The 26,512-nt window shown below is 43.0% G+C and overlaps 1 protein-coding gene across 1 annotated transcript in view; it reads right to left on the minus strand.

Moving 5' to 3' along the window:
* Trpm8 (transient receptor potential cation channel subfamily M member 8) overlaps positions 1–26,512 on the minus strand; it is an 83,493-nt gene continuing 56,981 nt past the window's right edge. Inside the window, exons 21-26 of the mRNA XM_028755379.1 lie at positions 25,213–25,390; positions 14,840–15,030; positions 9,537–9,636; positions 8,368–8,401; positions 4,101–4,190; positions 1–787 (exon numbers count right to left, since the gene is read on the minus strand). Coding sequence (XP_028611212.1) covers positions 4,140–4,190; positions 8,368–8,401; positions 9,537–9,636; positions 14,840–15,030; positions 25,213–25,390 — 554 coding nt within the window. The 3' untranslated portion in view covers positions 1–787; positions 4,101–4,139. The remainder of the gene's footprint in view (positions 788–4,100; positions 4,191–8,367; positions 8,402–9,536; positions 9,637–14,839; positions 15,031–25,212; positions 25,391–26,512) is intronic.

Here is a 26,512-nt window from a genome sequence, read left to right on the forward strand (position 1 = left end):
AAAGTGAAGTGTAGCATGCATAGAAAAGGCTGAAATTGAGCAAACAGAGGAAGTGTGAGCGAGGACTACAGGAGAGGGAGGCTGTTTATATATATTTATGCCCTCTGTGCCCTCTCACCTCCTGTGAGATCCATTTGCTAGTTTCAATGGGGAAGTAATGAGAGAGTGGAGGAGGGGCACACTCCCAAAAACAAAAGGAGCAAGGTAAGCCCCTCAAGGGTTCCTTCTGGGTGGTCCCTTCAGCAGGAGCCCTGGTGAGCCCCAGAAAAAAAGAAGTCACAGCCTCAATGTCCCCCAGCAACCCTCCCACCGTCCACCCATGTTTGAGATGTGAGAAAGGAGAGGATGCCCTATAGTATTTTAGAATTTGACCTGATTTTTCTTTGGGATAAGGTAGGACTCTGACAATATGTAGATCAGTTCATCATACAATGCAGAAAAAGGGACAGTAGGGAATAAACACAATAGTAATATAGGTATAAAATCAGAGCCAAAGTCATAGTCATGGGAGGCACACAAGGCAAAGGTGGGAAAGGTGTGTCAACACTTAAGCCGACAGCATCAGTACAAGGCTCTGAGATGCAAGAAAGCACAGGCACCTTTACAGAGGAACACAGTCCTTTGCATCTCTCCTCATGTGCACAATCCTCTGTACACTATGCTCTCGAGGGTGACTATGAGTCATCCACTCTGTGCTCAGGAACCTGAAAATGTCTCCTTTAGAAGTCAATAGCAGTACTGTCCATCAGTGACCCATGAGCCTCCAAATCCAGGTGTTTGGTTTGACCTGTGAAAACAAAGAAGATGCTGAATTATTATTATTAATAATAAAGTTATAGATTAATTAGTAAAAATGATTAATAAATTTAATAAATTTACCACCTCCTCTCTTGTTTCAAAATATACTGGGAAGAGGTCTGGGCATGCTACCAAAATGTTAGCCTGTTACATTAGCCATGCTTGTCTGGGAGTCCGCCCCTGTGAGCTGTGTGAGGTTCTCTGAGCAAAGCCCAACTCATCTCATCTAAGTAAAGTCTCAGAGAGCCAAGAAGGACTTTATTTGTTCAGTGGTTGCTACACAAAATCAGAAATGAATAGATAACCAAGTAGAAAACCCAAACATTTATCAAAATGTAGTTTTCAAATGACTCAAAATGGCAATCAAAAGCTTTCTTTTTCAGAAACTGAAACAATGTGGCCAGATCGTTCTCTGGAAAACAGGCCATCTCCAGGGACCTTCCTTCCCCTCATAGTGCTTGGAGAGGCTGCTCACTCCTGATACAAAGTAGGGAAAGAAAATGCTTGCCCTGGAGCCTTAATTCCAGGCATAGAATAAGGAAAAAAAATAAAACAGATCCAAGTGACTGGACCAAAGGCTGACATCCGAATAAAGATGGGAGCCATGCTAAATGCCTCTTCCCGCCCCACCCCTAACTCTGCCAGTGCTCACTCCCCTGAGGTAGACATTCTCTGCCCTGTCATACCATCCCAGGGAAAGGTGACAACCCTGACCCTAGAGAAAGAAGCACTGGGAGACGCAGGAAAACTAGAGTCTGAGACACATAGGGCAAGTTGCCAGTAAAACTGAACTTTTTAAGAATTTGCCTAGAGGTAAAAAGCATGCAAAAATGACATTTGATAAACTCAGTGTTTCTAAGCATGTACTGGGTGAAATTCATGGGGCATATATTTAATGTGTGTGTGTGTGTGTTAGAGTATATACTAGTATGTGGTAGTGTATGCACCAATGTACGTGCTAGTGTTTGTTATTTGGTGTGTGCATGTTAATGTGTGTTAGTATGTTTTTCAGTGTATGTTAGTATGTCATTGTATATGTGGTAGTACATGTCAGTGTATTAGTGTATGTGTTAATCTTTGTGTTTGTGTAATGTTGGTGTGTCTCAGTAAGTGTATTGGTGTATATGTGAGTGTATAGGTCAGTGTATTAGTGTGTCAATATGTTAGTGTGTTATCAGTGTATGTTAGCATGTGTCTGTGTGTTAGTATGTGTCAGCATGTATTAGAGTGTGTCTGTGTGTGTCTGTGTGTGTGTGTAGCTATGCATGTGGAAGTTAGAGGACAGCCTCAGGTGTTGTTCCTCAGATGCTGTTACTTTTTTTTGGCACAGTGTCTCTCACAGACTACAGCTCTCTGATTTGGCCAGCCAGCAAACTCAGAAACAGCATCATAAGGGCATCTGCCACAGCTAGCTTTGACACTTGTTTTCTTACATTCTTTTTCCACCCTGTCTTTTTCACACAGCAGCACATGGTACACATACTGTTCATCTCCTCACACATGCTACCCATACCATGCACACACACGTGTGTGTATACACACACATACACACACACACATACATGCAGATTGGTGCATATACTGTGCATACACCAGCATATGATACACACACTGTGCACACACAAGCACATGATACACACACTGTGCACACACCAGCACATGGTGCACACACCAGCACATGATACACACACTGTACACACACAAGCACATGATACACACACTGTGCACACACCAGCACATGGTGCACACATGCAAGAGTAATGTCACATCCTTGCAAATCATTTTTATTTACCCTTTCATTAACTCTAAGCATATTAACAAAGGCCAAAGCTAAGTGCAGGGTAGATGGGTAGGAGGCCAGTCCCTTTGCCCATTTCACAGTCAAATAGCTGAAAGGAAGAGGAGATCAGAACATCCTGGGTAAATGTATCAATATGGATTTGAGAATTTTCTGATTACTTTTACTCTTTAATCACATTTATACTTATTTTTATCATTTGAATTGTTTTGTCTGTTTCCCTTTTTTAGCTCATAGATGAAGAAAAACGGTTTCAAAAGCCAAAGCACTGTTTATTTTAAACTTTTAAAAAAATGTAAAAATTAAATATCATTGTGAAGGTATTGAAAAGGGCTCCTCCTGAGTACTCAAGAGCAGACATCTGCAGCATATCCAGAAAGTACCACTCAGCTTTCAGAGTCTGACAGGCATAAGGCTTCCACAGTGGAGCCTATAGCTGTGAGCTGTGCCTGCCAGGACTTAAGGAACACAAACGGAAGGTCACAGACACGAAGACACCAGGATTTCCCTGCAGCACGATCACTACGCAGAGGGAAATCCTACAGTCCAAGTACTCACTGCAGGCAAAGGTCAGGGCGAAGGGCCACACAGGAGGTCAGTGCCAGAGAGCAGCACAGGGGACAAGCTTAAAGGCCAGTGTGAGAGGCAGGTCAAGAGGCCAGTGTGAGGGACCAGAGAGAGGGGTCAGTGCTAGACATCAACATGAGGCGTAGCATTAGGGGCAGTGGGAGAGGTCAGGCCAAGTGGCCAGCACATCGTAGTCCTAACCATACTGATCACCTTCTGCTGTGCTCAAGCCAGATGGAGAAGGGAACTCTTGTCTGTTTCTATTCCTCACAGTTTGCTAGTTTCCTTGTAGACCAATAGAACACCCATAGCTGTGCCTCCCTCCCCATCCCCACCTCCCCATGCTCCTAAAATTTTCAGCATTTGGTCTCAAGATTTGGACAGATTCTGGGAAAACATGTTCAAAGCAAATGGTGAGATGCTGGAGCAAAGCCTTGAGTTCAGCTTTGCCAATTAATGGAATTATGTGTTATTGGGCTAACGAGCTATTGTTAAAAGTCTCCGCTCCACCCTCTTCCCTGGAACATTTTCAGAAAGTAGAAAGATGCTCAGTACACATCAGCCTACCCCACAGCAACAGACATAAGAACCCACAAGAATAAGGAACGGTTTAGGCGTTTCCACAAAAATATCTATGATAAAGTATTAAGAAGGAAAAAAATAGCAAAAATTTATGTAAAAATTTATGTAAGACTGGCAAGTGTTACACAGACCCTGTGCCCTAGAGCCCCCATCGTGGATGGACATGAGGAGAAACTTCCACTCCTTGTCTCCTTGTCTCTAGACCATGACTTATTTGATTTGTTTTGTACAATGCCTTATTGTCAAAGCTGACGACATATGAAAATAGAATACGTTAGAAAACCACCACAATTTAAAAATATTTTTAAAACACTAGAAATTTCGGGGCAAAGAAAAGAGACATTAGCCAACTCACCTCATTGTGATGTGGTTTCTCCACGAGTGTTCGCCCACCTTATTTGATTTTATTAGCAATCTCTTTCAGAAGACCTTTGAGATCGTTAAGCTTGGAAGGGGGAAGAAGCAAAACCCAGTCTTAAGACAAACTTTCAACATTCCATTTTAAATGACAAGTACTTTAAACAGTAAATGTGACACAGGGAGGGTGGGGCAGGCCCTGCTTATTGCTTACTTATGGTCAGCAGTTAGCAAAGGAACCGGTAGCTTCATGAAATGCAAGGCAGTAAGGGTTTCCTTCTAGACCTAGAAGATTATGTTGGCAGTAGAGTAATGTATGCAGATGTATGCAAATGTACCCAAATGTATGCGACGTCTTACTAGGATACTAATAAAGTTTTGCTATATGAAAATATAATACTAATAAAAATTATGAAGATACTAGTAAGATATGGTTGTATGCTTCCTAACACACACACACACATACACACACACACACAAACACACACAAACACACACACACACAAACACACACACACACACAAACACACACAGACACACACACAAACACACACACACACATACACACACACACAAACACACACACACAAACACACACACACATACAAACACACACACACACACATACACACACACACACAAACACACACATACACACACACATACACACACACACAAACACACACACACACAAACACACACATACAAACACACACACACACAAACACACACAGACACACACACAAACACACACACACATACACACATACAAACACACACACACACATACACACACACACACACACATACAAACACACACATACACACACACACACAAATGGTAAACCCCCAAGTATAATTTACATAAATGACACATAAGATTATTCTATATATTACGGGAGGTTCGTGGCCTAAGTTTAAATCACATGCTACCTTGATGTAGTTTATTGATAAAGTGCATGGATAGGTTTTAATTTCTGTGTAGTTGGCTCTCAGCTTGCTGTGTAACTTAACTCTCTGGAAGTTCAGGGGCTGGGGGAGGAATCTATGTTGAAGTTGAGCCAGTGATAGCCTCTTCCTTTAACTTAAATTAAAAAAAAGAACAAAGGGACATTTGAGGGCTAATGGCTGCCTCAGTGAACACTGCACGGTGGGTGAGAACCCCACTTCCAGGCTTCCGGTCATCTGTGAATAACTTTGTTTTCTGTTATAATGAGATGAAAAGCGGTTTTGCTCCCCCCCAGGGGACTTTGTTAATAGTAAAATGGTATTAATCAGCAGCTTCAAGGAGAGCATAAGGCGCTCAGAATAAAATAAGTGAAGCAGAAAACAAAAAGAAAATAAGCAAAGTTAAGCCTTGGTTTTGGGAAAGGCTAAATAAACTGACAAACCTTTAGCTAGACTGCTATAAGACCTGTCTCTATTGTAGTGTGCGGACATGAAGAACCAGAGTCTGCTTAAGCCTGGATTCCCTGTTCCCTCATAAGGGGAGAACATAGTCTAAAAAACTTCTTCAACCAGGGATGGCCAGGCAAGCAAGAGCTGCACCCAGTTAGACAAGAGCCACAAAGGCACCTGCCAGTGCTCACAACAATCTGGCTCCAGGGACAGGCTGCTCAGACAATTATTAGGCCACACACCAGATAAAACAGAGGTCTCATGAAAGACACACTGTAAGCACCTACATCCAGTCCTCTTCATTTTCCACTGGGGCAGGTGGCTAGCCACTCTGGTACTGAAAGCTTACTTAGGTAGGGGCTTCTCTAAATACACACAACCTAACAAGAGTAGATCAAGAATACAGAGTCCAAGGCCAACAAGATGGTTTAGCTGATAAAGGCACCTGCTGATGACCTGAGTTCAATCCCCCAAGGCTACACAGTTGAAGGAGAGAACAAAATTGTAAGAACTGTTCTCTGACCTCCACACGCATAGTGTGGCATGTGCACACACACACACACACACAAAAACAAAATTAAAATGTATGTTTTTTTTAAAAGAATACAAAGCTCAAACAAACTAGTAGCAAACAAGGAGAAAGAGTCAGTATCAAACATTGCTAACAAAGAAAAGCTTGGGAACAGAAATATGGCTTCATTAGTGAATACCATCCAACATTTAAAGGTAAGCAAATGCCTAAATACTACTTAGACTCTTCCACAGAATAGAAGAGAGATTGCCTCCAGATTCCATGTGTGAGGCCAAAACTATCCTCATCTGAAAGTCTGACAAAGATAGCAAAGAGAACTAGTGACCAACATCCTAGTGAACAAAGACGTAAAATATTAACAAGATAGTAAGGAGTTCAGTTTAAGAGCACATTAAAATTACCACACACCACAACTGAGTGCAGCTCACCCCTGAGACAGAAGGATGGTTCAGAAAATGAAACTAACGGTTGTGACAAACAGAAGAGAGAATCAGCATGGTCCATGTACTCGATGCAGAATGTCAGCAGAAAATTTCAAATTCTTTCATAGTAGAAACTCAACAAAGTAGGTACTTAGTTAGACATGATAAAGACTATGAAGAAAGAATCCTATCAGTATTTCAGTATCCCATCATTTCTAAGATCTCAAGACAAGAATTCTGGTCCTGACCACTGTTATTCTAAATGGTGTTGGGAGTCCTGGCCACTGAAATCAGGTGAGAAAAGGAAATAAAAACTATCTAGATCTGTTCGCATAAGTTGTTAAATAATATCTTGTAGCAAAGACTCCACCAAAAATCTTCCTGGAAAAAAATTGAGGTAAAATTGGTAATTCTGTTATGGAAAACAATACAGAAATTCCTCGAAACATTAAAAACAACCCAGCTACCCCACTCCTGGTACACAGCTAAAGAACTCCTGTGCTGCCCCAGCTACCCCACTCCTGGTACCCAGCTAAAGAGCTCTTGTGTTGTCCCATTCACTGCAGCACTAGTTACAGACATGAAAATAAGCCAAGTGTCAATCAATAGATTGATAGGTAAAGAAAATGTGGCTCATATACGCAGTGGAGGACAATTTCATCTTGAAGAATGGAAGAAAATTCTGCCATCTGCAGGAATACAGATGGTCCAGATGACAATGCAATGAGTAAAATCAGACAGGCAACCCCTCCCACGTGATCTCACCCACAGACACAGCCCAAAATAGTTCAAGGGGTTAGGGAGAGAGGGATGGCAATGGTTCTACTGTACTCTGAGGTGAGTATGAATACTAATATACTGTATGCATGTGTTAATATCCATTTATATACATTAATATTGTCTGTTGTATACATGAGATGTGCCAAGACCAGAGGCTTTGCATTGAATCCTAGGACACAAAGAGATAGTAGCTAGGTAGGTATGTAAATTAGCTGTCCTGGAATGTGGTAGAATGGGTGTTTGCAATGTATATTTGAATCAAAATATCCAACTCTATACCTGAAATATATTGAATTTGTGTCAACGATATCTCAAGAGAGCTGTTTAAAACCAAAGGCAATTTAAAAGGAAAATAAAAAGATGCTAAATGCTTGCTCTAGAAACAAAATTTCAGAATGTGATCCCCAGAATTCTCTGAATGAAAAGCAAGCACAGTTGCTCAGCATGGGAAGAAAGAGGACAGTGTAGTCAACAGAAAAGGAAGTAGAGGCAATGAGACAGCTTGTGGGAAGCAGGAGACTCTGTGCTGTGTGGCTAGGGCTTCCAACACTGTTTGGACTGTGGTGGTCATTTTGTAATGTAAACATGCATCAAAATGTCCAACTGTATACATTAAATATATTCATAATGGCAGAAGCTTGAGGGAGCTAGTCATATCACATCCACAGTAAGAGCAGGGAGAATGAATGCATGCAGGAATGACTAAACTCAGTTCATTTTCTCCATAGTCCACTACATAAGCCCAGGGAATGGTGCCACCCACCGTGGGCTGAGTCTTCCTACATCAACTAATATAATCAAGATAATTCCTTACAGACATGGTTATGGGACACATTGATGATCCAGACAATTGCTCACTGAGACCCTCTTATCAGGTGGTTTTAGATTGTGTCAAGCTGACAGTTAAATCTAGTAGAAATGGCACTTCTGGGCTATTCTACACAAGGGATGGCAGCTTAAGAAGTAATTCTGCTACAGGCTCCAGCTCTTAGGTGAATCAAGCAGACAGTTGAAAGAAACATGTCTAATTTTTTAACAATAAATGTCTTCTTTTGTTTCCTGACCATATATTCCAACCTATAGCCAAAAACTCAAAAACATTAAAGGTACAATAAATCATTCCAGAGTCATACCTTTGTATCCAGTTGTCTAAACCGATGTCTTATCCTGCAAGGGAATTAAAGATAAAGTAAGAGACAGTGGAGGCTCTTTGGCTGTGTTTTCACATTTCAAAGGACATAAGATGTGTGTGTGTGTGTGTGTGTGTGTGTGTGTGTGTGTGTGTTCTTCATTTTCAGCTCAGGTCAGAGTCACCTGCATTGGTTTCTCTCCAGTTCTTCCTTATGCACAAACAAAGCAGAATTCCTTTCTCACCCCTAAAGACAGAAAATTAGTGCTATGTTTGCTGATAGGGATGGTGAGAGTTGACTCATAAGATATACCTTCCTCCATAGCCAAGATCTTGGACTCTAGAACACAGGGCTTCCATGCTGTCTCAAAAGAAAGAGTATCCTATACTCCTTAGTAGCTGTGTTAATCCTAACAAAGAGATTAGTTGCACTCATAGTTACTCACCCAGGTTAGAGCACATTTTGAAGTATGTTTAAGCTCTTAGAAAAAGTGATAGCTGACGCTGAGGAAGGTCAGCCTAAACAATAGGACGAGCAGGCTTTCAAAAACTCCTCAATACACTACTTATACACCATATGCAGATTTGACTGAATCCCTACTTCTTCAAGAAGTTTAATGACTGGGGGTCACATAGGAATTTATTTTAAAAGTCCACACAATTAAGAATGATAGTTATCATTTTCCAGAAATAGCTTGTAACAAGCCACCTTCTATATCTGTATTTCAACATTGCAAAGATAAACTTGCCATTGGTCTCTGCAAGATAATGCAATTGTCCATGACCTCTGAGTCTTCCTGGAACTTATTTCTGAAGTTGTGGTTCTCGTTTCTTGGCTCTGTGGATGCTAATATCTACCCTTCTACACTCAAGATCTTAACACCTCAAATACAGGAAATCTAGCTATTCTAAGAGAGAGATGTAGTCTCTAAGACGCTTTCTATTCTATGCCCTTTAGGGGAACAGTCATAGTAGCTGAGATGTGGTCTCTCCCTGTTCTGAGAGAGTGACATTTGTCTAAGTATTTATCTGCAATTGCCTTGGTAATATTTTTGAGTTACTATCACTCTCTAATGAAAGCATGCCTTACTGAGCATGCTCAGAAAGACTGCCTCTTACATATAGCAGCTTATATATACAAAAGGTGCCTTGCCACAGAAGTGACTGACGTACTCCTCTGAGTTGTCATTGGCTTTTGTGTTGATCTTGACAAGGTAGTTCTCCTTCATGACACCCTCCCACGCCAAAGTCTCATTGTCCTCATTTCTGAAACCTGAAATAATGAGAATAGGAAAAACATTCAGGTTGCCTGTCTGCCTCTATTTCCCAAATCAATGCCCACCAGGCATTCAAGAGACTCTGTAACTAGGACAATTAGATTTGTCTGCACCAGCTGATCTGACTACCATTACTTACTAGTGACAGGAACAGAGCAATAGAATATTAATGAACTTCTCAGTAAGAATAAGGGTGGGGACCACCTATGTGCACTAAGAATGTAATCTTTACTCTAAATAATGAGCCTGTTGAACCTTGTCTGTATCTTTTGAGACTTAAGAAGATCATTCCACTAATAATTTGGGTGCTCATGTTTGGTGTCCGACTCCTCCGTTTTGATGACAGGAAAACACAAACCCATTTAATTGGATAATGACTACAGGTTTTCAACTCTCCGTCTAAAGTCAGGAGATCTTCAGAGGAAAGTAATCTGATGGCATTGATTCTACTCTGAAACAGGTGGTCTGGGTCTTGAAAAAAAAAGCCTTACCTCCACTCTCTACCCTTCCCCTTTCCCCTAAACCAGGGCAAACTGTACAACTAGCCTAGGACGTGTTCTAGAGAGATCTTATCTCAATTTCTTATGATGTCTGAGACTTTCAGATGAAGACCAAACAAAGAACACATCATCAAGGTCACTAACATTTGCAGTGGACATGAAACTTCCAACATGCAATGGACATGAACTCAAGAATTCATGGGGACAGGGAAGAGATGTTTGTGAAGGTGACCACTTAGAATAGATTTGTGTGGTCTTTACCCTTCACTTACTATTTAAATGCATATATTCTCACATTAGAGTTTATAAATAATACTTTCCTTAACTGAAATAATCAGAGATCAAAGCAATATTTGGGTGACTGGATTACAGAAAATTCCATACAGCAAAAATGTCTTCATCTTCAAATGACTGTTATTCCTCTTTAAGACAGCTCCTAACCAATTTTCTTTCAAGTGGATTTCAGAGTAGTTTCCAATGGCTTTCCTTCAAAACAAATGCTTAGAACTCAATATTGAAAAGATCAAAACTTCTGGACACAGGCAGCCAGAACAAAAATGAGAGGCAGACAAGAAAAATGGCCAGCTTCCATAACAGTCAGTGAAAGGCTAGCTGAAATGGTGAAGGTTAGCATTTCTACTAACTATGTTGAAAAAATTAGCAGGCCCTAAGGTAATAGGCATATCTGTCCCAGCAAAAAATATGGAAAGCACCCACCCATATTCTGGGAGAAGTTCATCCATCGTAACAACTTAATGGTGGTAGAAGATGAGAAGGTTGTGAGAAACATTACACAAAGCATTAGTACTGTGCATATTCTCTATCTAGACATTTCTCTTCCAGAATTAACATTAAAATGATTCATGTGGTGGAATGTACATATATTGCTTTTTAGTCATGGCATCATATTTTACTGAGAATCAAACCAAGGGCTGGAGAGATGGCTCGGTAGTTGTGAATGCTTGCTGTTCTCCCATGGGATCTGAGCTCGGTTACAAGTGCCCATATCAGGCAGCTGACAATCATCTACCCCTCCAGCTTCAGGGAAGCCAGTGCTTTGTTCTCTGCAGGCATCTCCACTCAATATACACATACTCACATGGAGACACACACCATACAATTAAAAACTAAAAATAATCCTTTTTATAAAGACCCTAATCAAGCTATACATTTAACAATAAGGACTTGGTTATCCATACACTAGGATATTTCATAGTTAAAGTTCTTAGCATAGACATGGATGTTAAACATGTTTTATGGTGTATTAACAGCTATATAAAAGAATCAATTATCCTATGAATGCATAGACATACTATACCCCAGGTCAATGCCAGTGTTGACATTTATCTCTGTGTAGCAGTCATATCTGTCCTGGATGCTTATTGTGCTTTTCTGTAGACAAATGCTCTCTAAAGACTATATATGACTTCCAAATAGGAAGAGCCTCCGTTAGGGTGTAACACACATACACACACATACACACGTATATGGAGAATGTATATATATACATATATAGTGTGTATATATATGTATACACACACACACTTTTTTCTGACTTGAAGATATTGCTAAACAAGTAAAAAAGGGGGGAAGTTGTGAGTCAGTCTTTCTGAACATTATTTGTAATTTTCTTCCAAAGAAGGGCAATTTCAGAATTAAACCCATGATGTCCCCCATCATCTGGAGGCAAACACAAAGTGCACTTAAGAATGTCCTGCCAGCTGGAACCCCTGGGAAAGGCAAAGTGCTGTGGGCTCAGGAATTAGTCTCTCGAAAAGGCAGCAAGTGGGCCCATGGTAACTCAGCTGCCTGGAGAGTCTCCAGTGAGGGAACTGGGTTCTGGCTCTGTCGGGGAGAGGGGACCTGTCTTTCTGTTTCTTTATCTTCTCCTGAGAGCAAGATCTATTGGAAGAGGGCAGGTAGCTTGCTTCTTCCAATTGTCCAGAGCATCTCTTTCCAGTGTCTCTAACAGGCATCCCTGACATACCTGCCTGATTTCTTAAGCTGAAACTCCTTCCTGGTTAGCTAGACACAGAGGTTTTGTTTCTGGTTCTTTCCTGTCTTTCTTCGATGGGATGCATTTTGTCCTCTTTTAAGCCAAGCCTGAAGCCAGGAGCTGATCTATCTTCCTGTCACTGAGCTCCTTGGTTCTGCTGATCCCAGGCTGGGTGTATTAAATCCTTGAAAGAATAGACTTTTACCACATGGAGCCCCAACTTGAGCCAGTGTGGGACTGTTCTCTAGAACATTCATTCCACTTCCAGACAATAGTGAATGTTACTTAGACCCTACTTTTGACTTTATACTGAGTCAAATTCGTCTTCGTTGCAACACGTGTGTGTGTGTGTGTGTGTGTGTGTGTGTGTACATGATACACATGATCATGTGCATGTGTTCATGTGTAGGCTATATGTACATAGCTTGTCTATCTGTGTGGATGCATAAGTGTACACATGTGTGTAGAGACCAGAGGGTAAGCATTAGGTGTTCTCCTTAACCTCTGTCCACCTTTTTCTTGAGACAGTGATTCTCAGTGAACCTGGAGCCCATGGCTGGTTTAGAGTACCTGGCAGGCAAGCTGGGAAACCTCCTGTATCTACCTCCCCAGCAATGGAATTACAGGCCTGTACCACTATGTCTGACCTTTTACATGTGTACCAGAGATCTGAACTTGAGTCCTTATGCTTGTGGGGCAAGGCTTTTGTCAATGGAGCCATCTCTCAGCTCCTTTTCCTCACTATGACTTTTATGCATTGTCTGGAAATGTGTAAGCCTTCCTAAGGCATTGATTGCTCCCTTTGGTCTTCTCCCAGATTCTGGAGACACCCTCATTTATAACACGATCTGAAGACAGAACCAAATACAGACGTGGGCATATCACTAAACGCTTCTGATATCCGGATGTGGGTTTTGTGTGCTTTCAGATTCTAGATCTGCACATTCAGTTCCCATACTGAACATTAAGATTTCCACTCATTTAGTTAGTAATGGCTCAATTTGTTTTCCTCAGCAAAATAATGGGAAGAAAGACAGCCACTTATCTGACTTGTCAAAATACTTTCATCAAGGAAGGCAATTACACGTGTGTAATGGTTCATGCACCTCCAACGTGGCATTTAATGTCTTGGAATGACACAGTTAAAGTTGAGGATGAAGGTCTTCCTGCTGCAAGCTGGAGGTGTGTTTTTATTCTGAAAGCCAGGCTATATGTCAGGTTTCAGGGACTGGTACTAAAGGTCAGCCATGAGCATCTAGCCTCCAGTTTAATGTAAAGAATCCCATGAAAAAAGAGATGGCTCTCAACACTTAAAATCTGTCAAAGTTGTCACCAATTATCACATTTAGGAAAGTAATATTTTTACTTTCTAAAGCATACTATTTGGAGTTCCTTCAAAGAGGCATGGTCAGCCTAACATGATATGCAAATCTGGTAGTAGAAGTGCCCTTCATCACATACCATGAGGGAAACAACCAGAGCATCACATACAGCTGACTGTTGTCAAGGGACAGGCACCTTGCAAGAGCCTGTGATGTTACAGAATGGAGTGGAGCCATGAGAGAGGTGCTGTGGTGGAGACACAGGGATACAGGGGTACCAACAGCATGCTGTAGATAACAGGCAGACAACAAAACCTTCTCTGGAGACTCGTGCACTGTGGGTTGCAGCCAGTGAAATGACAGAGGTAGGGCAGCACTTGGGGAGGTCAGTCTTCGCCTCCATCTTTGCCAGATGTTAGGTGTGGGGCTTGAGGATTTGAAATTAGCCCTTCTGGGTCTTCATCTGCCTTGAGATGCTGTCTCCTTCCTTTGTGGATAAGCTCCCATCATTGGAACTTGAACATATGTATCTTTGATACTTACAAAGGCTCACACCAGAGTTTGTGTAGAATCTTAGATGAGCCACTGAGTTTAGATGGTTGAACAATACAAGAATAATAGTTAAGATCTCAGGAACCCTAAGAATGGAATAACTGTGTCTTGCATTATGAGATGGGCATGACGATTTGGGGACCAGAAGTGGAATGATACTGGTTGCATGATTTTTTTTCCAAATTCCCATGTGTTAAAGTATTGGCTTCCAAGATGGCACTGTGGTGGCACTTTAGGAGGTGTAGCCCAGAATTCTCTTAAAAGAGATCATGAGACCCATTCTGAGTCACCCCTGCTCCCTGGCTAGTGATCTACCTGCTTTGCTCAGACCCAAAACGATGGAGCCACCCAGTCTTGAGCTGCAATCTTGAGCACTTAGTGAAGTGAACCTTTGTTCTTCATAAGTTAGTTACCTGGAATATTTCGTTACACTGATAGAAAGCTGACTAATAAAAGCAACTCCCCCCAAAAAACCCTCCTATGGTTAGTGGACTAACCCCAACTCCCAAACCAAGAAAAAAGGATGAAACAAAACTAAACTAAATTAAATTAAACCCATGGTTTCGCACTATCCACGAATCCTATTGGGGGAAATTAACTTATTTATGTTGTTATTATTATGTTTGTCCCAAAGTCATTTCCCTAAGCGAGACTACCCAGCAGCCCCTCAGTGGTTCCCAAACTACCCTATCTCTTGAGGCATGCATTGGCTGGCCTGACAGCTGATCTTTAGAGACATACAGTAAACAGACTATAGTGATTGAGACCATACATTCCTTGAAATGACCCACTGCCCTGGAACCTGACCCCCAGCAGACGACCCACTCACAGCAGGCGGAAGACTCCATGCTCTTCTCTTTACAGCAGCATTTGAAACACTTCTTCACCACCATGTAGAAGTAAGCGAAGACCACGAAGGGGAAGGGGATGTTTAGACGGTTGCAGTACTCTTGCACCAGGAAGTACCGCTGGAATTTCCAGACCTGATCATTGTTCTCCTGGACAATGCCCACTGTGTAGCTGGCAGGGGAGAGAGAAGACACAGCTTAGAAATGTGCACCATCCGTCACTCCATTTGCCTATAGTGGCACCACAGTTGGACAGCCATCCATGTGGTAGCCTAGCCCAGGCTGGTCAGAAGAAGGCATCATGGGTTGATACCATAGCCAGGACAACTTGGTGCAGGCTGCCTGCCGGCTTCAAAGTGGATCTAGCTTTGGTTCTTTTTTTTGGGGGGGGGGTGTTTGTTTGTTTGTTTGTTTGTTTGTTTCTGATCACACAAGAAAAAAGTTCAGTGAACTTGGAACTGATCGAGATTTCCAAAGCTTCCAATAATACCCTTTGCTCATCTATATGTTATTGTGCTAGTTACAAAGGAGCTTGGGATGTCTACTCTCTTGAGAATATTTTATCCCTTCTCCCATCTAATTGAAACAGTCTGGAGAAACTTTGTTAGCATTTCTCAAGAGTTTCAGACATAAAGCCAAAATGGCTCTTCTGAGGATGCTTTGCCCTCATGGCTAGAGAAGACTGGGAACCAAACCTCTGCAGAAGAAGGGAAGAGGGGCTCTAGGAAGAGTTGTCATCAAGGACTATTGCCTGTGAGCTATACCAGTTCCAGTTATAGACATACACAACTCCATCTGGAAAGACCTTGGGCAAAGAAAGATACATTGAGAATTGTCCTATGGTATATCAGCAAGGGAAGATCTGATTTTTCTGTGAGCTGTAAACACAGCCGCACAACTTCTGGAAACCAAAGTGAGAAAGATTCATCTCTCTCCACCCAATGCTGCCTCTTTAACAATGAAGATTACAAGCCACTCGACAGAGCTCGGCTCTCTCCACTATAGTTGGAGGTAATGGAGCTGAGAACGAGGCACTACTGATGAGTCCGTCCACAGTTTAGAAATTTCATACAAGTGCTTCATCTGAGCTAGTGAGCTGGAGACCATGTTTAATCCAGGTAAAGTACATATTGCTTTGGGAGAGGTGGTGCTAAACAGCAGCATTGTAGAAACTAACCAGGCAAGAATTCACACCTCTCCTCCAGCTCTTGATGAGCTGTTAGAAAGCTGAATGGAAGTCTGTGCCAGACACAGGTTTATAGGAACCGTGAGCACCGTGAAATATACAACACTCCAGCTTAGAAGAAGCTGAAAAGCACAGTTTCTAAACTGAAAAAGAAAACACCTCCACAGGAAAAAAAAATTGTCTCTTAATGGAGACACAGGCTTTCAATTTTCTATCCAAAAGTATGTCTTCCCATTTCTTTGAGTTTTGCTGAGGACCAAGAAACCCAGACTGATCTCTGCTTCTTTTTCCCATATTAAATCAGAAATAGCAGTTTAGTGATGGGCAGGGTATGTGACACCAAGCTGATTATCAGCCTGTAACATTTTTAGCAAAGTGTTGTTTGTTGTTTTTTATTGAGCCTTAAAAGGTTCCTTGTTTTGACCCAGTGACTTCACTTCTGCAAGTTCAAGCGAGGGATAAAGAGTTAGCTGATAAAACTATACAGAAACGGATGCAGACACGCGACTCCTCTCCATGCTGCAGGTGAGAGATACCCCTGCTCTTTTCCTAAGAGAAAAGAGTAATCTAAGCATTCAACACTGAGAGCCCTCCTCTTGGTTATAGATGTCAACATCTATAACCTGCGATTTCATTATACAGCCACTGAAATTGGGTTTATAAATAGTTTTTTACTTTGAAAAAATTTTATATGTCAAGTGGAAATAACTAGGCTCGAACCCCTACTTGCAGCCCAGTCTCATCACGTAAATCACAACTCCAGGGAAAAGTGGATCTGTCACTGGCAGTGGCATCTCCAGTATCATAGCTGGGTGCCTGTGGTTCCCCTGCCTTTCCCCTTTCCAAGCATCATACAAGAAGTGTGATAACTCATAATTATTAAAACATCAATGTCATGTCCTACCCTTACCTCTTCATAGTAACAACTTAGAAGCTACCAAAACATCAAGGCCATACGATAGAAAACACTTTCAATATACAAGGGGCTGATTTCTTTACTTGTTTAGGTACTCCTATAGTTTAGGTACTTCCAGATCACTATGTATCTGTAGATGATCCTGCACTCTTCATTCTCCTGCCTCCTGCTCTCAGAGCTGGAGTGCTGGTATGAGCCACCCACACAGCAGCGCTTATGTGGTGCTTCAGATCAACACAAGGCTTCATGCATGCTAGGCAAGCACTGTCTGGGCTACATCCCCTCTTCCTATAAACTGCTATTCTAGGCAGCCATTTATGTTGATGAATGTAACATGCAAATAACTCTGTAAGTCCTGTTATCATCTATGATAAACAGATTGGGAAACTAAAGGCAGTAAGTTGAAGTGGTGAAGCTGGGATCTGATCTAGCCATCTAGAGGAGGTGTGTGGGATTGTGAGAGTTCTACTCTGTGTCCAAGGGGTTTTATAGCATGACTTGACGGTTTGGATAACTAGAAAGCATTTGACGATGGCTATAAACTATTGTAAACAGGCAGCTTTTGTGGAAATTTACCAGCCTGAGTAGTCATAGACCTTGAAAATAGGTAGCCTTGGCGGATAATACCAACTTAGATAAGGACAAGTGAATCATAGGCAGAGTCATAGTGACCTGTCCCCTCAACCTTCACCCAGCTGATACCATGTTCTGAAAGATAACTGTAGTCCCCCTGAACACCCACATTGCAGTGTCATCCCCTTCCCCACGTCCTGCCTTTTTGTGTTTATAACCCCTGTGTGAATGAGTAAAAATTACAATTTAAAAAAAATAAATAAATTATTTTTAAAAAGCATTTGACAATTTAGGCCGTGTGCATTTTGAATACAATGAGGTCTCTAAAAGTAAGAAGCCTATGCTTTTTGAATGCCCACATAAGCTCCTAAGACCAGTGGCTGCCTGACTGAGTCTTTCATCTACTTTTCTCAGTAGAAATTTTAGGTACCAAGCAGACAGCACTGTGGATCCAGAAATGGCTGTTGAGCATCTTGCCCCAGTGTAGGTCAGGTTACTGAAAGGCTAATGCTCAGCCTGCCATTATCCCCACCTTCCCTGGTCCTCAGCTGGTTTCACTGTCTACAAAGAGCATCATCCTCATCTGCCACAGCAGTGGCTCAGGTCTATAGAAGCACCTAAGATTAGTGACACTCAGGCTAAGAACCTACCAGAAGTCACAGCTCACCACTTCCTGCCAAAACAGCCATTGTGATTCTAATAAAATGCTAAGAGCATCTTACCATTTCATTCACCTATTCCAAAATGGATACTGACTGCTTAAATCTCAAAAATCCAAACAAAAGCCACAACACCCACTTTGAAGCATCAAATGTGTTCAGGTGTTTTATACAAAAGACATTGCTGTGTCCAGATGGAGGGAGGCACATTCACTATGCTTGTAGCAAGTTAAGAAGCATGTGGACCTCACTCTGGGAGCTCAGAGAGAAACTCTGATGGAAGGCTCCCTGGGGATGAGATCTGTCCCTTGCCTGAACTGGCCATTTGGACTCAATGAAACACACTACAAGAATTGACAAGCCGAAGCCATTTGCAGGCCTTCCTTTATTTCTTCACAGCCCTGAGAATGATTAGGACAAACAGAGGAGTCTAGACCAGGAAAAGGCCAGCGCCATAGCAGTTTTGAGTCCATTTAGCTGAAGGTTCTTCAAGAGAAGGCCTGCAATCCCTGCCTCAGGAGTACATAGTTAGGGCCTGCCAATCACAGTCTTGTTTCTTCTTCAGCGGGAACAAGACTTCAAGGCCCCTCCTGTCAGAACAGACATTCCTTCTGTACCTCATGGGCAAGATGAACCCTGGGAGCAGCACTCCTGATAACTGGTGAAAACCTGCACCCAGCTCCCAAAGCTTGAGGAGCTAGTCATCACTGGGCACCAATACCTAAACACCAAGGCCCAGCTTCACTGCATGACAACTTCCAGACTGTCCATTTACTTTTAAATCAGCTCCGAATTCAGTCAGATAGATATGCAAGCTCTCCATGGGAGACTGATAACTGAGCATTGCATCAAGTTGCTCTATCAAGATTAATTACGTGTGTGTGTGTGTGTGTGTGTGTGTGTGTGTGTGTGTGTCATAAGTCAAGCTCAGGTGTTGTTCCTTGGGCACTGTTCTGTGTCCGCCATTTTCTTTTGACTGGCCTGCAACTCATTAGGTTGACTGAGTATGAGGATCTGCATGTCCCTATCTCCCCAGGACTGGGATTAACAAGTGTGTTGTCATGCCTGGTTGTTTAAGGTACGTTATAGGTCTTGAACGTAAGTCTTCATGCTTGTGTAGCAAGCACTTTACCATCTGAGCTACCTCCATAGCTCTCTAAGTTTTATAGCTTTTAGAGGTTAGTCTTAATTTCTGTAGAGAAGAGACTAGATTCTGCAGGAAAAGGCCTTCTGCAACTGTTTCATGAAAATGCCTCTCAGTGACACAGGCATGATGACAGGCCACTGGATTAGCCTTGCCTGCACCAACTCAGACAGTGTTCAAAGTCTTCCAGATGACCTCTTCCCATCTCCTCTAAGCAACCATAAAGCCCACCCCATCACACCGCATCTCTAATACCCTGTTAGGAGGTCATTGTCCCTGCCAGTATCTCAGTGGGCTGGAGGTGCACAGCAACAGTGACAGTCATCTCATGGGACCAACTGAGTACCCTCTGCAGAGCTGAGGAGGAGGGGAGGAAACAGAAGCCCCTTGGAGGAAGAAACTTGCTGAGACTGGAGATGTTGCTAGTCTGCAACAGATGTTCAGCATTCAAACAGCCTTGGTCACAGATGAAATCCAGAAGTTAAAGTATTAAAGGGATGATACGCCATGGCCACAGAGAGGGGGGCGGTGGGATCTTAACAACAGAGCTGTAATCCGTTGCTGGTGTGATGCATCATAACTCCAGGTCAAAAGGGAGGTATTTCCATAGTTACAGGAGAGTCTTCTGGAACACTAAACATCCTTTACTGGTTAGAAAGCAAGGCAGAGAAAAAAAGTGACGTGACAAATAAGGGGTTGGGGACCATGCTCAAGGTAATAAAGAGAAGGGAGACCGCTTGTGATGGAGACTAGTTACACAGTAAGTAAATCTTAAAAGCCTTCCTACAGAGCAAAAGGTACCCACTGTAAAACAAACAAACAACAATAATAACAAACCCCAAAACATAGAGGAAAACTTGCTCACAGCCATAAATGGCTGCAAATAATAAAAACCCTGCAAGCCCCATGCAAAAAGAGTCACAGAAGTCTGCTGGTAACTACAGATAGCTGAACACTGCAAATATGCCACTGTTCTGGAGACGATGAATCTGATTTCTCTTAAATAATTCCATAAAGAGTCATGAGATATTTTTTTTTCAAAAGAAGAAAGAAGAAAAAAAAATCACGAGACAAGCCCTGGGCTCCTTCATACAATCCAATATACACAAAACGCCAGGAAAGTTTTGAGCAAAAATAATGGGGGGGGGCACTTGTATAACAGATGTTTTAATGACTTTAAAAACAAAACTCTTCAGTAATGAAAACCATTTGGTAGTAAAACCCAAAATAAAAAGAGTGATCAAATCAGAATACACAGTCTGAAAAAAATTATTTAAAAAAATGGATGTGTAAACAACAGCAGGTTTTAGAATAAATTAAAATCCAAGTAGACTTCTCAGCTAGATTCTCTTTTCAAAGATTTACTTATTTTTACTTCAAGTGCACGATGTGAGCCTGCATGAGTTTATGTGTAACGTAAGTTTGTGTGCAGGAGCTCACAGTGGCCAGAAGGTGTTGGATTTCCCAGAACTGGAGCTACAGAGACGTGGAAGCCACCCTGTGGGTGATGAGAACTGAACCCTGATTCTCCGTGAGAGCATCTTTCAGACGCTGAGCCATCTCTCAATGCTATAGCTAGATTTTTACCCAAGTAGCTCCTTCAGTGTGTCTTAGAGGACCAATGGCCCGTCATTCCCAGGTACACCAGTATAACATCTACTCAGAACTATGTCTGTGCCCTGGCTCTTGAGCTCTGGGTTTCCCAGCATGTATGTTGAAATGTTTCCTGTTTCCTAGTCCCCTTTTGAAGAGTTGGCTCGGTATTTAAAAGCATATACTGCTCTTAGAGAGGACCCAAGATCACTCCCCATCATTCACTTTGGGCAGCACACAATTGCCTGTAACTGCAGCTATAAGGAATTAGAGTCCTTCTTCTAGCCTTGGTGGGTACCTGCACTCATGTGTATATACCACACACACATCAGATATATACACATACGGTTGTTTAGTGTAAAGTAAATCTTTCTAGTAAAATAACTAGAGGAGCTCAAGACTTCCAACACAAAGAGATGATGGTGGTCTGAGAAGATAGAGATGCCATTTGCAGTTTGCTGGATACACATTGTGTATGTGCTGCCCAACGTTACACCTTAAGCATAAACAGACATAGTGTGATGTGTCAGTTCAGACCATAATAAAACCCACTAAGTGACTTAATGACAAGCTGAATAGAAGTATTGATATCCATGTACATAGGGACAGGAAGGAGTGAAGGAGGCTTTGATAGATCAGAGAAGATCTGCAAGGTTTCCACTGACAACATAAAAGAAAATAATTATAATGATCATGACATGGGAGATACGGGGAGGAGCAAGCCCAGAACCAGTGACAACCAATGGAAAAGACACAGTGATTTCATTCACCTGCCTTTGGATAACAACTCAGTTTAGTACATGGTGATGCTATAGAGTTATGCAGCCTAGACTGAACCACACGCAGGACTTGAACTTGAAATCCTCCTGCCTCAGCCTCCCAAGTAGATGGGCTTACAGGAATGTTCCACCAGTCCTGATGTGATGATTATTTTTATTTTATTACAATATGTAGCACTGTATTAAATATTGGAATGCCATTTCTTCCATTCACAGCAGGACCTGTCCATGTCTCTCCATTGTAAAGTCACAAGAAGGCTGGGCCCCCGCATTAGGTGTCACATTAGGTGACAGGCCACATGCAATTCACTACTGTTGTCTTTAAAATTTAAACTCCATTTTGAGAGCTTGCTTTGGACCAGTGGCGTCACACCAAACTTTTAGTTTGTGGCTGAGGAATACTGTGTTCTATCTACTTTTCTGCATATTGGTAAGAAATTTGCATTATTCCTAGGGTACAAGAAGGTGACTCTTAGAAGCTACACAAATTTGCATGGTCAGTGAGTCCTTGTCAGAGCTGCTTGCCATCCTCAGGGACTTACACCTGTCAAAGGGAACCAGAGTCACTTACTGAGTCTAAGTTTCTTCCCTGCTACTAGGGTGGATGATGTCATGGATTTGTGAGTGCCTCTTGCTTTTCTATGAAATATCATCAGGTCAGCTCCCAGTGCTTAAGGACCATCCTCACAGACACATTTGCAATGAAACTAATGAGGTCACCCTTGTGGGTATATAAGCTTTGTGCTAAGTACTATGATGTGGCATCAGACAGGGGTGATATCCTAGGGCTATTTTCTCAGGGAGCAATCAATCTCTGGATAGCTTAGCACTCATCAGAAATGGCATATGAAGAACTGGCTCACAGATCACAGTAGGGCCTTAGCTACCCTTAAACTCCTAGCCAGGGATCAGTGAAAAGAGGGTAAGCCAGGGTTGCTGGAAGAGGTGCCCCAGGGGAAGGCACCAAGAACAGTCACACCGAAACCCTGAGTAGAGAGATAGCTGAGTGGGGTACAAAGAGTCCTCCAGGAAGACACTGAGGTAAGCTGGACGCACACACAGTCATGAACACAGACCCAGGTCTTCCTTGCCTGTATCTCTTTAGCAGGAAAGTTTGAGCACAGCTTGGGTTCCCTCATTTTCTGATCACAGCACAGATGTCAGGCGGTAATCTTGATAGGGTCCTTCCATGACAGGCAGCTGCCATGACAGCTCAAAGCATAAAGATTCTGAGACCACTGACAACTCAATGCTGGACACAGGCTGCTGCTGGCCCTTGTTCTAATCCCTGTGATGTGACAAGAAGCAAGCTCAGGGAGGGAGGATTCACTCTGACTCATGGTCTGAAGGGACACAGTCCAGCTCATCATGGGAGAAAAGGCATGGCAGTGTGAGCAGCTAGCAGCTGGAACAGCTGGAGCATTGGTGGCTTGCTCACATCAATCAGATCAAGAAAGAGGAGATGTAGGAAAGAGGGTACAAGGGAGGGATGGAGAAAAACTGGCACCAGAAGAAGAGCTGAGACCTGAGACCCCAGGAACTCACTTTCAGCTGAGCCCTTCCTTACTAAATATTCCACAGCATCCCAAAATAGCGCCACCAACTGGTGGGTGAGTGTTCAAACCCATGAGCTTCTAGAGGACAGTTCATATTCAGACCACAACTTCTGCAGACTTACTTGGTGGTGGGGTTCTCCCCTGAGTTGACCAGTGCTCTGCTGGCATCTGGCCATACCCACAGCAGTGAACAGGCTGTGTGTAATCTTGGAAACACCATAGGTGACAGGTTAGTTTTTGAGACTCTGTTATCCAGTGTGCCATTAAATCAGAGTTGGCAATTTGTGTGGCTCCAGATGTCATTTGCAATGCTTGGTTGCTTAGATAGCATTACCTTGACGTCTTCTAACCTTTTCTTTCCTTTTCACAAGAATTCTGCAACTATGTTAAATGCCATAGAGCTAAGTCTTCCTAATTTATCAGTCTCCTATATCACAATGATCCGGAAGTGTTAGCAGATGGTCACTCAGAGAGTTCCCCACCTTGAAGATGATCCAAAAGCATGCACTGAAAAGCCTGTTATGAAAACAGCTATGCATCTTCTCGTGAAGATTCTAGAAGCTACTGAACTACACTAAGAGCCATAGGTAACATTGTTCTTCAAACAGAGAATCAACTCAGGCTGTGACAAACAGAGGAACACTTACGGTCCTTCTCAGACTAACCTCAGAACTAACAGTCAGAAAGAAACCACACCATACCTGGCCATCAGGACCAGATGAGCAGTCTGCAGAGTGTGGATTGGCCCCATCATTCATTGCCATTTAAAGGCAAACTTTAAATTGCAACAGCTATATGCGTTGTGACCAAATAGGTAAGTTGTGGAACCGTTAAGCAGATTGTTAAATCATTTGTGACACGGAACCATCAACGAGTCCCTTCACAGCTAAAAACACTGAGGTCATTCTATTTGTTCTAGATCACTTCGGCTCTCGTTCATGCTTGCCGGAAACTATGTGAAAATGAGAGTCCTTCTGCAGCTGAACAGCGTGCAGCTTGGACAAAATGAAGCTCTGCAAACCCACAGAAGCAAGCCTGTGAGAGGCTCCATGAGCAGCTTGCCAACTGTCTCCCAGTAGAGTCCAGGACCAAATGGTGCCAGAAACAACCTCTGATATCTATCTACTTCCTCTGAGTTCAGGATGGATGGAAGTTCCTGGGACCTTTGACTTTTGGATTCTATATCTGAGGTGTTATTGGTTATTGTATATTATTTTGCATTAAGTTTGTCTTACTTAAAAAAAAACAAACAAACAAGGAACCTCAGGGATGGTTTGCACTGCAGTCATCGGGCTAACACAGTCAACCTTGATAGGTTTGGGAATCACCTAGGAGACATAGGTCTAAGTAGGTCTGTGACAATGCTTACTGAGAGATTTAACAGGGGCTTGGGAAGAAGACCTGAACATGAGTAGGACTAATTCACAGGTTGGGGTATGGGATGGAACAAAAAAGGAAGAGGAGAAAGTAAGATGAGCAGCAACATTCACACTCTCTGCTCCCTGACTGCAGACACACTGTGACCTACCCCAAACCCCATGACTTCCCACCACAATAGTACCCCACAGGCTACAATCAAAATAAATTCATCTTTTTTTCCTATTGCTTTTGTTAGGTGCTTTGCAACAGCAACAAGAAGAGCAATTAGTTCTGTTGCTCTCAGAGAACTATGACATGGTGCTCAACACTAGGACATGGATTTATGGAGCTGGTCACACCACTCATCTGTGTCAAATAAGTCAAAAGATGGCCTATAGAGTATCCTATAGGATTGTTGTTTTTAACATGGTCCCTTTAAGACCCCCCAAGCACTGCAGACCACAAGGCTCCCAATTGCCTCCTCTCTCAGCTCCTCAAGGTAGATATTACCTCTGCCCACATGCTTTTTGCTTGCCTGACATAGGCACAACCCAGACTGGAAGCCCATGCGTGTGTGACGTGGACATACCCAAACATGGCGACCAGGAGGTTGACCAGAAGGATGTTGGTGGAGAGCATGTAGATGCACACCAGCGGGATGGTGATCCACTCAGGGAAGCGGGGCAGGTTGTGCTCGTCCAGCTCCACGCACAGTGGTTTGGACTCATTTCCCGAGAAGGTGCAGTGGGAGAAGTCATATGTGGTACCTGTGGGCACAGAACCAAGAGGCCCTTGAGACCCCATTAGGGAGAGCAAGGACCATGGCAGGCCAGGGGATCAGAGTCATCTGACGCCTTGGGTACAATCTTCAGAGTCCCCTGCCTATCAGACAGTTTACTGAGTGGTTTATTTCCACTGGGATATAGGGACTTCAAGAAGATCCAGATCAAAGGAGGAGAGTATTCTAGTTAGCTTTGGTTCTCAACTTGACAAAGCCTAGAGTCATCTGACAGAGTCTCAATGTGGGGTAGCCGGGGGGGCGTGTGTCAAGAATAGTATAGGCGTGTCTGGGAGAGATTGTCTTGATTGATGTGGGCGGGCCAAGGCCACTATGGGGAGTACCATGTCTAGGCAGAGGAAGGAGGGGAGGAGTAAGACCTAGCCAGTGAGACAGCTAGCAAGCAGCATCCTATGGGCCCCACCTCCAGGGCTCTGCCTCAAGCTCCTGCCCTGCCATCTCTCAGTGGTGAATTATAAGCCAGAAGAGTTTCCTTTGGTTGGTGTATCTCATCACAGCAACAGAAACTGGAACAGGGAGGGTAGATGCGTTCTGTGCTCCAAGAAGCACCCACCCTCCTCAGTCAGCTTAAAGATTCAACCCACACAGAGTCCCAAAAGGAAGTGGACAAGGTGTACTGGGTCTGTGATCTTCATTGGATACACTCAGAAACAGCTTCCCACAGAGAAACCATCTCTGAGATAAACAGAAGGATGTGTGAGAGACAGCCATGAGAGCGCATGGAGGGGACAGGTGCTCAAAGCAGTGGCAACAGCACACGCCAAGGCCCTGTGGTAGGAAGACAGAGGGCTTCGAGGGTAAACTGGGTGGTGCTGTGTGGCTGGATCACTATGTTCATAATGAAAGCCATGGGCACTGTTAGAGGAGTGCATGGGAAAGCAACTCTTCACTGAAGGAGTGTTGTGGCTGTGGCATGCATCTAAAGGATGCAGAGGACACGAGATTCTGAGGAGAGGCACCCAGCCAGAGGCCCTGCTCTCAGTGCTGACATCAGGAACACGCTCTACAGGAAGAATGGGCTGTGTTGGATAGCATGTGAAAGAACTCAGATGGTATGTGTACCATGACTGCCTGGCCCGGCCCCTCCCTC

This window comes from Grammomys surdaster, unplaced genomic scaffold (genome assembly GCF_004785775.1).
Source record: "Grammomys surdaster isolate TR1022 unplaced genomic scaffold, NIH_TR_1.0 126059, whole genome shotgun sequence".
In the NCBI taxonomy this organism is placed as follows: Eukaryota; Metazoa; Chordata; class Mammalia; order Rodentia; family Muridae; genus Grammomys; species Grammomys surdaster.